This window comes from Hippichthys cyanospilos, chromosome 13, assembly GCF_059441005.1.
Source record: "Hippichthys cyanospilos isolate Australia breed blue-spotted pipefish chromosome 13, RoL_Hcya_1.0, whole genome shotgun sequence".
Lineage (NCBI taxonomy): Eukaryota > Metazoa > Chordata > Actinopteri > Syngnathiformes > Syngnathidae > Hippichthys > Hippichthys cyanospilos.
The window spans coordinates 20,131,860-20,143,795 of record NC_142381.1 but is presented as its reverse complement, the minus strand read 5'-3'; the positions used below and the strand labels follow the sequence as shown (position 1 = coordinate 20,143,795).

The 11,936-nt window shown below is 39.3% G+C and overlaps 1 protein-coding gene across 4 annotated transcripts in view; it reads right to left on the bottom strand.

Annotated features, from left to right (window-relative positions):
* Positions 1-3,218: 3,218 nt before the first annotated feature.
* The window catches only part of mgarpa (mitochondria localized glutamic acid rich protein a), a 77,137-nt gene continuing 68,419 nt past the window's right edge, over positions 3,219-11,936 (bottom strand). For 3 of the 4 annotated variants that reach the window (XM_088431489.1, XM_088431490.1, XM_088431492.1), the window contains one exon: positions 3,219-11,923. Coding sequence is in view for 1 of the 4 variants with exons in the window: in XM_088431490.1 (XP_088287616.1) it covers positions 11,921-11,923 (3 nt within the window). In the remaining 3 variants the exon portion in view is untranslated. The remainder of the gene's footprint in view (positions 11,924-11,936) is intronic. The other variant, XM_088431493.1, reaches the window with a different exon arrangement.

Genomic DNA, 11,936 nt, shown 5'->3' with positions numbered 1-11,936 from the left:
TAGGACCATAAGTACAGTTTATCGTGAAGGATTGGCTGACTTCCTCACAAAGTTTGACTCTGATTATGGAATCATGAACCTGACAGGCAGCGCATCGTCTCATACATAAGTACTCCTAAACATACAGATCATGTCCCTAAAATCCTCGGCCCGCCACTGTTACAGAGAGCATTTAAAAGTGAATAGTATGCAATGTTTCTAATTTGGATATGTTTAATCTTCTCAGAAGTGTTTTTCCCAGGACAGGCTTTGTCTTGATGTGTTATGGTCTTCAAAAATGATTTCGAATTAAACTTGAAATGTGCCAAAATATATGCCATATTTGAAAAAACAAAACATCAAATATTTAATCTGTACGGAGCCCCTAAAGGGACATGGGGAAAAAAACACATCGTCGTAAATTGTGGCGTTACTTTTTTTTTCCCCTCTTCATCTAGTAATTTGCAGGCGGTCCCTGCGCACTTGCCAAGCCTCAATGGCGTCTTTTCAACGAAACAGACTGTTTAAATATGTTACAAATGCCTTTTTTGCCATTGTAGCCCGTAGTCCATGTTATGATGGAGGCACAAAGGCATCATTGGTGTTTAGACAACGTATTGATCGCGAAAGTCAGAATCTGCCAATATCTTGCCAACTTTACTTAAGTACACAACCATGCAATACTTTCTGGTGAGCACACGATAGTTTCTGGTGAGCACGCAATACTATCTGGTGAGCATGCGAAACTATCTGGTGTGGGGTCCCCCCCCCATGCGAAACTATCGTCGTTAGTAACTTCGTTACTGTACTTAAGTCAAATTTGCCTGTACTTTATACTTTTTGAAGTAATGGGCTCATTACTTGTTTTTTGACTGTGCAGGAACTGTACTTTGTTCATTTTAATAATTTGATAAAATTCAGTTTTAATTTACTAGATGAATACTTGTTGTATGCAGGCGTTACATTGTCCATTAGTCAATTCTGTTCCATGCCAGAGGGGCGCTATATCACCTTCAGTCAGGAGATTGCTATACTGTAGTTCAGTTCAATGCCTTGTTTGTGGAAAAGTCGGGAAACTATATGGCTGTAAGTACATGTCAACATGCTTGTGTAACGTTTGTGTGTCAGAACGATGATAGAGTGCATATGTTCAAGTTCAGCTTAGATTCAGTTCCTTTACACAGTAATAACAGTTGCTAAAGAGTTAGCTTGTTAAGTAGTATGTGTGTGTATGTAGAGGGCTAACTCCTGAAGTCTTGCTAATCGAACGAGTGTAGTGAATATGTTTAATATCATTTATAGTGTGTGATGTTAGAGTTTGAATGTTCACTCCGGGCTCTCCGGCTTTCTCCCACAATCCACAAACATACATGGCAGGTGTATTAGACACTCTAAATTGTCTTTAGGTGTGATTGGATGTAGTATGTGAAATGTTGTTCGTCACCGTATGCCCTGCGAATTGCTGGCAACCAGTCCAGAGTGTCCTCCATCTACTGCTGGTGGACAACTGGGATAGGCACCAACAAGCCAGTGACCTTAGTTAGGATAAGTGGCTACAGATGATGGATGGATGGATGGATGAGTTGCAGTGTGCCACTTTACACAAATGTATTTGCTTTGAATGGGACGATGTAATTTGAGGGTAATAGTCTGGATGTGCCGCTCAATGCTACTAACTTGTGAAGTATAGTATCATCTTGTCTGGCAGGTCATTTTAAACATCCATCCTTTCATTCATCCATTATCTGTAGCTGCTTCTCCTCATGCTGGCTTGCTCGTGCCTATCACAGTACTCGTCACTCTTCAGGCAGTAAGTAGGTGGAGACACCCTGGACTGGTTGCCAGTCATTTGCAGGGCACATAGTGACAAACAACCATTCACGCACCCAATTAAACCTGAGGATAATTTAGAGCAGAGGTGCCAAATATCCGGCCCGCGGTACTGCAAACAGGTTTAATCGGGCCCCTGAGATGATTTTGTAATAAAGTATAAAATAAGTTGAATTTTTAAAGGAATGAAGAACCTGAAATGTTTTAGGATTAATAGTAATGTTGGTTTTTTATGATTAAAAGTGGTTGTCTTTGTAATATTTTGGACAGCATTAAAAAAATAATACATGTGAAGTTGCCGTTTTAAAGTTGTACAAATATACACCATGGTTTTATGTTTCCGGTCCACTTGGGAATAGATTTTTCTCTATGCGGCCCACAAGCTCAAATGAGTTTGACACCCCTGATTTGGAGTGTCCAACACACCTGTAATGCGTGTTTTTGGACTGTGGGATGAAGCCGAAGTGCCCAAAGGGAACCCTGGTGGGAGCCAGGGAGAACATGCAAACTCCACACAGGAAGGCCAGAGCGGGCTGTATATGAACTCGGGACTGTCAGGCAGACGTGCTAAGCACTCTTCTATCAAGCTGCCCCTTCTTGAACTTAACTGACAAAATGTACCTTCACGGCATTGAAGAAAAAAAAAAAAAAAAAAACGATTATAATTAGGATCTTTGGTCACAATTTTTTTTTTTTTACTTATTATACTTTCTAGTACATTTTAGAGCCTGTACTTTTACTTGAGTAGATTTTTCGGATCAGCACTTTCACAGTCATTTTTTTACATAGTTTGAGTAAAAGTAAAGATATACTATCTGTGTACTTTGCCCATCACTGTCCCTGAGGTGGGTAAAAGTGGATAAAAATGGTTGGATTTTCTTTGAGTGTTTTTACACAAGGTCAACAATAATTAGAATGACAAATTTAGATTATGGGGATACATAAAACATAAAAGAAACTTGTACTTCCCCTTTAATACTTAACCCATGGGTGTCTGGGGATTTTTCACTAGCCTGGCCTTATAAAACCCCATAAAAATCCACAAACTGACAATATTTCCAATTTGGAATGAGAGTAAATGAGCCTGACATGGGCTAAATTTGAGACCAAGAGGCTGTACTTCTGTACCTCTCATTTGCAAGCATTTAGAAATGTCAGCATGTGCTGTTGAAAGTCGTCATGTTTTGACAATTTAAGCAATATTTTTGCCTTCTGGTGCTTTTCCTTTACTATCACACATCAACAAGCCCAGGTTGGATCAAAATTTCCTCCAGGGGTTAAACAGATAATTCTAAAATGGTAGTTTTGCTTTGACTGGTTAAAAAAATCCTGTTCAAGAAAATTTTAAAACTTAGACAAGTCTTTTTGACCTGAGAGTCTTGGCACAATTCAAATAACAGCGAATCATATTTCCTTAAGGCCCACTTTATTCTACAAGATACGTGAACAATCAGAAAACAATAATCTGCCTGTAACCCAATAGAATAAAATGTTTTATTACCAATATGCACACAAACACTGGGATTCAAAATGGTCACATCTGAACTTAAATACTGTAAACAATACCCTAAAAATGCAAATAGTTGAATGAGATCAGACATTTTTAAAAGCAGAAGTGTAACAGCTGTAGGTTCGGATTCAACGTTTCACCGCATACAGAGAAAAGACAATCAACACAATACTTGCAGTCCTGCCCCACAGTATTGGCACCTCTTAATTTTATTGATAACCTGTGTATTATCTCATGAAAGTAATGGAAATGGGCACAAATTACATGTACATCACCAACATCTTTTAATTGCTGGTCTGAAGTAACAAAGTTGTTTTTCCCCAAAATAGACATAATTTCAAAGACAACAAAAAGCAAAAAAGGAGCACGTGCAGGAATATAGGTACCCCTACTTAGTATTTAGTTGCACACCCTTTGGCAGCGATGACAGCCTCCAAATATTTCCTGTAGCCATCAATAAGCCTCATGCATTTCTCAGGTGGTATTTTCTCCCACTCCTCCATTGCTATATGTTCCAGCTCCTGGACATTTGGAGGAGTCCTTCTCCCAATGGCAGATTTGAGCTCTCTCCAAAGACTCTATTGAATTAATATCAGGACTCATTGCTAGCCATTTTAAAACAGTCATTTTTTTTTCTTTTCTAACCATTCCTGTGTGCGTAGCCCTGCTATGTTGAGTGTGCACCGTATGGTGCTTCTTGAAACGGTTACTCCAGACTGTTACACCCAGCAGAAGCTCTTTTAACTCTCGCTTCTTGCTGTTGGGTGGCACAGGCACATCAAAAGCAGCAGCTATCAAAATCAAGTCATTTGTATTGCATTTCTCAAGTTTACTAATTGTTGGATTACCAACAAAATCTTCTACCTTAAATTCCATACCCGCCACCAAAACAAAAGAACACACACAACACGAACACACGATACTCACCAATGCCGAACCAAAAAAATGGACAAGCCCCCAATATGTTAGCCTTCAGAGGGAGAGCAAACAAACAAAATAATAAACAAAAGATCTTCTGAATCCCTAATTAGCTAGCCAAAAAAAAAGGAAATGAATGACAATTGGCTCATTATCTACCTAACGCAAAAACAGGAGAAAAGGGGTTAAACAAAACGGCGTCTCCCTCCTACTACTGCTTGATCTACAGATTTTTACAAACACAAATAACAAACACACCTAACAAACACAGTGAACAACACTAATGCACACTATTTTTAACAGTCCCTGACGTGGCGTTTTCTGGCGGTGGGATGGCCAGAGAGAGACAGAGTTTGGTCTGTGGGCTGTTTAAATAGGGCGTCAATCAGGAATGCCAGCCAATGGGAAGATACCACCTGCACACAATTGACACACTCCAACCAAAGGCACACACCCACACACACACAAACCAAGGAGAAAACACAGCAGAACATATACGAAAACTACATATGACCCACTGGTAATAACAAGACTGTTCCAGGTTGGCCTGTAGGTCTGTAGATGTTAGATGAGGGGATTTTGCCACCATTCGCACCAACCTTCTAGCATTGATTTTTCTCTTACTCCCACACTCAGAGGTTCTTGACAGTTCCATGCTTTAGATATTTCTTAATAACATTACGCACTGTTGACACTGGTCTTTGGATATCGTTTTAGATCCTTTGGAGGTCTGGTTTTTGGATATAATTGCATTCCTTGTTTCTTTAGACAGCTTTTTTGTCTTTACCATTGTGAAAAAGGGACAGAGTGAAACAGTTGGATTTTAAAAACACAACTGTCATCATTCATTGGCCATTTCATGTCACATGGGCACAGGCAATTAGTCACAAGTGATTTCCATTCGTGATTTACCATAGGTGAGTCAAATTAGGTTTCAATATTGAATAACAGCAAAGGGTGCCAATACTAGTTGATACAGCAAGCTTTACCTTTTTTATTTTTCACACATCTTTTATTTTTTTTTACTGTTGTTGATACTTTGCTCTTTTGTATTAAACCCAAGCTATCTATAGTAGAGTGCTGTGTCACGAGATCACTGTTCAGATGTTAAATATTATGTACTTAAACTACATATGTGCCAATACTGCTGGGCAGGACTGTATCTGTGTTTCAAGCTTGGAAATCATACATGGCAAGTGTCAAACTTATGGCCTGGGAGGCAGATACAAACAACGTTATGTTGTTTGTTGAAAATATATCACAAAGAAGATAGTGTATGATTATTCTTTGAAGAATAAAATGTTTTATTTCTGTGAGGTCACTTGGGCTACTTGGCTCATTTCATTTTGCTCATTGTACAAAGAATGATGGTGGAGGTGCCAATGATGAAAACCCGAGTTTAGAGACGGGAATGTTTGGTACAATGGGTCAAGAATACTGCAGCTGAGAAGTGATACGGCCAGTACAGAGAAATATGAACATGCCAAAATGGAGCGATCATGAGGTAAATGTTAATGGTAGAAGTAGATTGTTTGAGAGTAGGCATGAGTGTCAGGGTTATCTTTAAAAGTAGATCAAGACAAGCCCTGCTGCTAAACAGCAAAATAGTAACTCAGACCAGCCAAGATTGACTTTTCTTTGTCGGCAAAGGGAAACGCTTGGTGTACATTCTCATGTGTTGCTAACAGCGTTCTCGTTGCTCAAGCGTCCCCGCTTGCTTTTTATTCATTCAACAAAGCCTTGCACATAACAGACATAACACAAAAGAGATAGCCGGGCACCACAAACAGCTGGACCAAGGTCCTAGCTCATACTTTCCTGTGCCAACAGCTTCATCCAAGGACTGGGGTGAGATAGACTAGGACTGCATAGATGGATAGCAATGCACACTATTCTAGACAAGAAATAAGCACATAATGATAACAACCTAATATATGATTCTCTTCACAATTAGGGTCAGGTTTGCAACCAGGAAAGCAGCAAAATCACAATGGATGTTCCTTACACAAAATCAACCCAAAACAGTTCTTGAGAATAACATGTTCTATGGACAAAAACAGGTGGATTTTGCTGCTTAATTCATAATTGACAAATGCAATAACGGACTGCTATGTTTAATGCTATTGGGAGTGCATACAACATAAACGTCAAGAAATATTCTCGTCAAAAAAATTCTCCTCAAAAAACAAAACGAACCAAAACATCTGTAGCATTCTTTCCTGCCTTCTCTTGTTTCAGCTCTTTTCACAAATGCTCAATAGACTTTAGATCTGGATTATCAGAGGTTAGTGTTTTAGGTAGGGATGTGCCGATTGAAATTTTTTTGGCACCTGTTGATACAGTCCAGGTCCAATACCGCAACAATATTCATATTTAGGCAGGCAGGGCCGGTCAGGGCCGGTCCACATCAATCTGTCGGCAACTTGAAATTTGATACCCCCTATTGACAACTTGCATATATGTATATGTTAAGTTGAAGTTTTAAATTGACTTACATAAAACATCACACAATTGACATTATAAAATAGAAATTAGAAATTTGTCATTTAGTAACTGCGAAACTAAGTACAGAAAAGAAACAAACAACTTTACTTCTCCTACGGTCCCTTTTTTTTTCCTGCCTGTGCGCTTGGATGTAGTAGTTTGTGTAATTATGGCATGTTCACACACTTCTTTGAGATCAAATCAACAAATTTGTCACTCTCTCCAAATAGAGCAAGCAGTTTACCATCAACCAGAGGAAGAGTATTTGGTATTACCATTTTGATTATTATTCATTCTTCCCACCTGTACAATGAATGTAACGTGAACTCTAGCCACTTTGTGCTTCATCTTTTGTGCACTCAGTGCTTTCTGTTTAAAAAAAAAAAAAGATGTTGTAATGGTTTCCCTGCATGCCAAACAGAGTTGACTGCAACAGAACATTTCACGAGTTCTCACATCACCATGCAACTGGACAGTCATTCATGGTGGTACGACACACAATAAAAAAAACAATGGAAGAAATTCTAACGCCCTGTCCTAATGGAAAGCAGTCTTGTAAGGTTTTGCGAATGTGAGTGTGACGTTTCATACTCATATTTCTGCTGTCTTTCTGCTAAGTAGTTCAACAACAACAGGACTAGCAGTCAGTTCCCGCTAGTTTGCTAATTCTCATTTTCTCTTGCACGTGCACACTGAGCTAGCAAGGAACAAATACTGATACAGAACAGAAAGCAAATGGTCTGTAATTAACACAACACAAAACCTCAGCATGTCCATAAAACCAAAATAGAATAAAAGAATGTATGTTAACTTCTAATTAATTCACACAGATATTACTCACACACATGTAAAATCACGAGTTGTGACTGACAATGCTCCCGATCCGCTCAACAATAAACAAACTGGCACACGTTTCATGCTATGCTCTTCCAATTTAGCTGCTCACTTGAAAAGTCCCCCCCCCCCAAATATTATTTGACCTAAATGAGTTTTAATAGTATGGAGTTTTAATCATGGGCAACAGTTATTCATATATTTTGGAACTGCAATTTTCTTTGAAATGCTGTTCCACCTTTCTTAATTTTTATTTCATCTTATAGAATAAAAGCTATACAATTTAGAGCTAGCTTCAAAGAGGAAAAGTTGTGCAAATATATTTTTTTGGGGAAAAGGCATGTTTCTTACAAATCAAAACATAGTATTTTTAAAAACACACACACATTTAACATCCTGTCTATAGGTTAAAATCCACTGTTTTCTTCTTTATCAGGCAGTGACAAGGCTTAAAAACTTTATAGTTAGAAAGATCTTAACATTTCTAAGAGGTTTTATCTGACATTTTTGGCGTTATCTTTCGCCTTCTTCATTGTCATTCTCTGAAATGACCTTTTGTCCAATGCCAAAGAATATAATGAAAATGTTGCCGCTTTATTGTTTAGCTTCAATATGGCAGGTCACTGACCTGCATGATAAGTTTTTGTTTTTCTTCTCAAATTTGATCTTGCTCTCAGGACATAAAATACTTGAAGTCTCAAACTTGCACTCTTTAAGAAACTCCTCTTCAGGAAAAGGCTTGCTGGCTTTTGCTAGTTTGAATGACAGTAAATAATTTGTCTTCATGTTTGCTTAAATAAAGGTGTTTTGCTTAGCCTACACGCTAGCTACCACCCTGTCAGCAGTAGGCATACGTGCTTGTGTTGAATAGGTGCTGGCATAATTTGACGTCGTGGTGGACGAGAGACGGCTGCTATTCTTTTAAAACCGCCAACGGTTTCTTGGCAAATTAGACATATAGCCTTAGACCAGACTACACTTAAAAAAAAAGAATTTTTTATGCGTCCATTATTTCTCAAACATCCCGCAGGCACTGTCAACTTTTTTTCTTTGACATGAGTAAAGATGGGTTCTAACCTGACCAGCAGAAGCTTGATCATTGAAAATGGCTAATTTGATCTCTTTTGCTGTCCCTCATTCTTCCTCGAGGCTCTGAATATCATGTCATTGCGCCTACTATGACACCTGGTGTTGGTAGTCTGTCATAACAAAATGAAATTAATTTAATGACAAGTCAAAATGAAATTAATAGAATCATTCAAACCAGATTAAAAAGACCAACGGGCCGGATCCGGCCCGCGGGCCGTAGTTTGTCTGGTCTAAACCCTACTTCCCCATTATCATGTCTGTTCTGCTATGGGCTTCCACTCGAGGTTGACGCCTGACTGCTGTTTACCTGAGGGCATCTCCGAACATCTGGGTCCCCCAAATATGGCCAAAGGAAACGTCTATGGATGGCAGCACATTAAATTACTGCATAAGGTTTAATAATGAAATAGACCACAAGGAATAGACCACTTTCATAGATCGAACCATTTGACTCCAATGTTCTTTCACGTAATCGGGACATCTCTAGTGTAAGGTGGTCATGATAATGTAGATCTATCACCTAGAGCTCAGATCAAGATCTTTCACAGAACAACACATTTGGCATTCGACAATTTTAAGTTTACATTGTACTCAAGAGTGCTGTTTTCTTTGCATGCTCTAATATTGTGGGTGCGTATGCACAGGTCCACAAACAGAGCTCCATTGACAAAAACCTCCAGTTTAGGTTTCCCATTATTGTCATTTACCCAAATCTTTACTTGGTCAGTAAAGTTCTGTACATTGACCAAATTATTTTGCCAACGAGGTTTTTTTCCTTTATGCTTTACACATACAGTGGGCCCCTGGTTTACGAACCCCGTCTTACGTATTTTTCATCTTACGACGTGGACCGCGGCAGTTCTGTGTCCTCCTCTTACGCAAAAACCTATCGTCTTACGAATCATCCAACATGCTGGTCAGTGTGTCCGTACTATTTTTTTCGCTTTGCTGCATCAACAAAAATAACTTTTCTCGCATGTCACGGAAATGCCGATATGCTTTTGGTCAATTAACGCAGTCACGGAGATGCCGATATGCTATTGGCCGGTGTCACGTCAATCACAGAAATGCCGATATGCTCTTGTCTGGACTCCCTCATCTTGCTTGGTGGCACGAGCTGGTCCTTGTGTTGTGAAGACTTTGCAAACTTTTATCTGTTAGACATGGCTTCTAAAATTGCAAGTGGCGGTAAAGGAAGAAGTAAGAGGATGATAACAATAGAAACGAAGCAGGAGATAATAAAAAAAATACGGAGGCGCACGCATAGTTAACCTTGCTAGTGAGTATGGCCGTAACCGCTCGACAATCGGTACAATTCTCAAGAACAAGGAAGCCATTAAAGTAAGCAAGTCTTCTAAGGGCATGACTTTCCTTGCCAGGGGACGGACCTCGGTCAACAACAAAATGGAGAGGCTTCTTCTATTATGGATTAAAGAGAAGGAAATCGCCGGTGATATGTTCTTGTTTAAAAATAAGGTCTCGTTTAAAAATAAGTTCTCGTTTAAAAAAAATCTCTCATTAAAACAAAAAAAGTCATTGTTTAAAAAAGTTCTTGTTCAAGAAAAAAAAAAAAAATTCTGCCGGTTCGTCTCTGCTCCCCTCTGCCTCCACCCACCACCAGCTCAAGTCACGTCGCCCCAAAGGTAAATGTCATTTTTCCATTGTATATTTGTTATTTCATTTAAGTGTACAGTAGATTATGTTACAAATTTTTAATATGTGTATAAAGTCGTAATGTTTTTACCTAAGGTTTTTGCATGCGTCGCACGCATTCACTAATTAACATAGGTTTGGATTGCCCGTCATACGGTGAATTCGAGTTATGAGCCTAGCCGCTGAACGGATTAAGGTTGTAACACGGGGGCCCATTGTATTTGTTTAAATCAAACATTTATGTTAATCAACCAGCTATTCATGTTATCTTTATATTACTTTTAAATACATACAAGCGTGACAGTTACAGTATATCCAGAAACGGGCATGTATCAAGGCTGGTGTGTTAATCAAGCAGAGCCACATGAGTTGTCCTGGTCACAGGGAAACCAGGCAGATGTGTGCTGGGACAGGGGAATGATTTTGTGTTTTTAATCAGTGAAATGTATATTTATGTAATATGGCATTGTGTTTTAAAGTATATACTGGGTTTAGAAAGAATAGGGATTCAGGGAAATTCAGCCTTCAGAGAAGTTGGCGGAGGGATGATGTTTTTACCAAAGAACCGTAAACATATATCACATAACATCTGGGAACGGAAAAGGGAGACAGGCAAAGGTTTTTGGTTTGCTGGATATGGAAGACCATGATGGAGGTCTGACCTGACCTGAGGAAGTCGCCTTGAATTGTAAAACCAAGCCAGAAGGCATCATACCAGAATTTCTTTTTTGTACTCCACCCACCGAGAAATTGTGTTGACAAAATGTAACTATATAATCGTGGGCTGGATTGTCGAGATGCACCTTTTTTTCTCCAACTTGTTTGCAAGTACTCTCACTATAGAAAAATGCCCAGAATTCTGTCTTTGTACTTATTGGACATTGGAGATAAAGCTCAGCTCAAATTGCAGTCAAGAGTGGTGTCTTCTTAATTGTATTTGATGTACTTTACACTTCTTCAATGTTTATTAATTACCTCTCACAGGGCGATTCCACCACGTCTGCCGCGCTCCGATCTGTTGCGCCGTGCAGTAGCACCCATGTTAATGAATGAGAGTGATTCCACAGCATCCTCCGTGCTACACTCAATTTTGCTTTTGTAACTGGATGTATATCACGTTCTTATTCCTGTTTGGTGCTTGCTGAACTGTGGCATTGACGCGGCGGCGTGCGTAGTGGACCAGAAGTCTTGCGTAAAGTTGACAGACCACGGCGGACCGTGGCAGAGCGGAGCACAGTGGATGTTTGGAATCGCTCTCATTCATTAACATGGGTGCATCATAATACAGCACAGCACGACGCAAATGAGCGGAACGCGGCGGATGTGGTGGAATCACCCTGCTATATTAGTTCATTATTTTAACCATCTTTAATGGAGATTAAATGAACATGCGGGAATTTGTCCTGGTAACAAGGGTAAAACCTATTTTCCAAATTCCAACAGTACCCAGAATTTTGCTTGTGTGCATTTGAAAAATAGAATGATCACTATCAAAATTGTGTTCTTCACATTAGTAATCAAGTAAACCTTTCTTCTTAAATTCACATTTGTGCATTCGGAAAAAAGTTGAAAAAGGTGTGTTCCTCTTCTTTTGCTGCACTGGGGTCATCATTCAGGATCTGTTTACTGAGATAAAAGA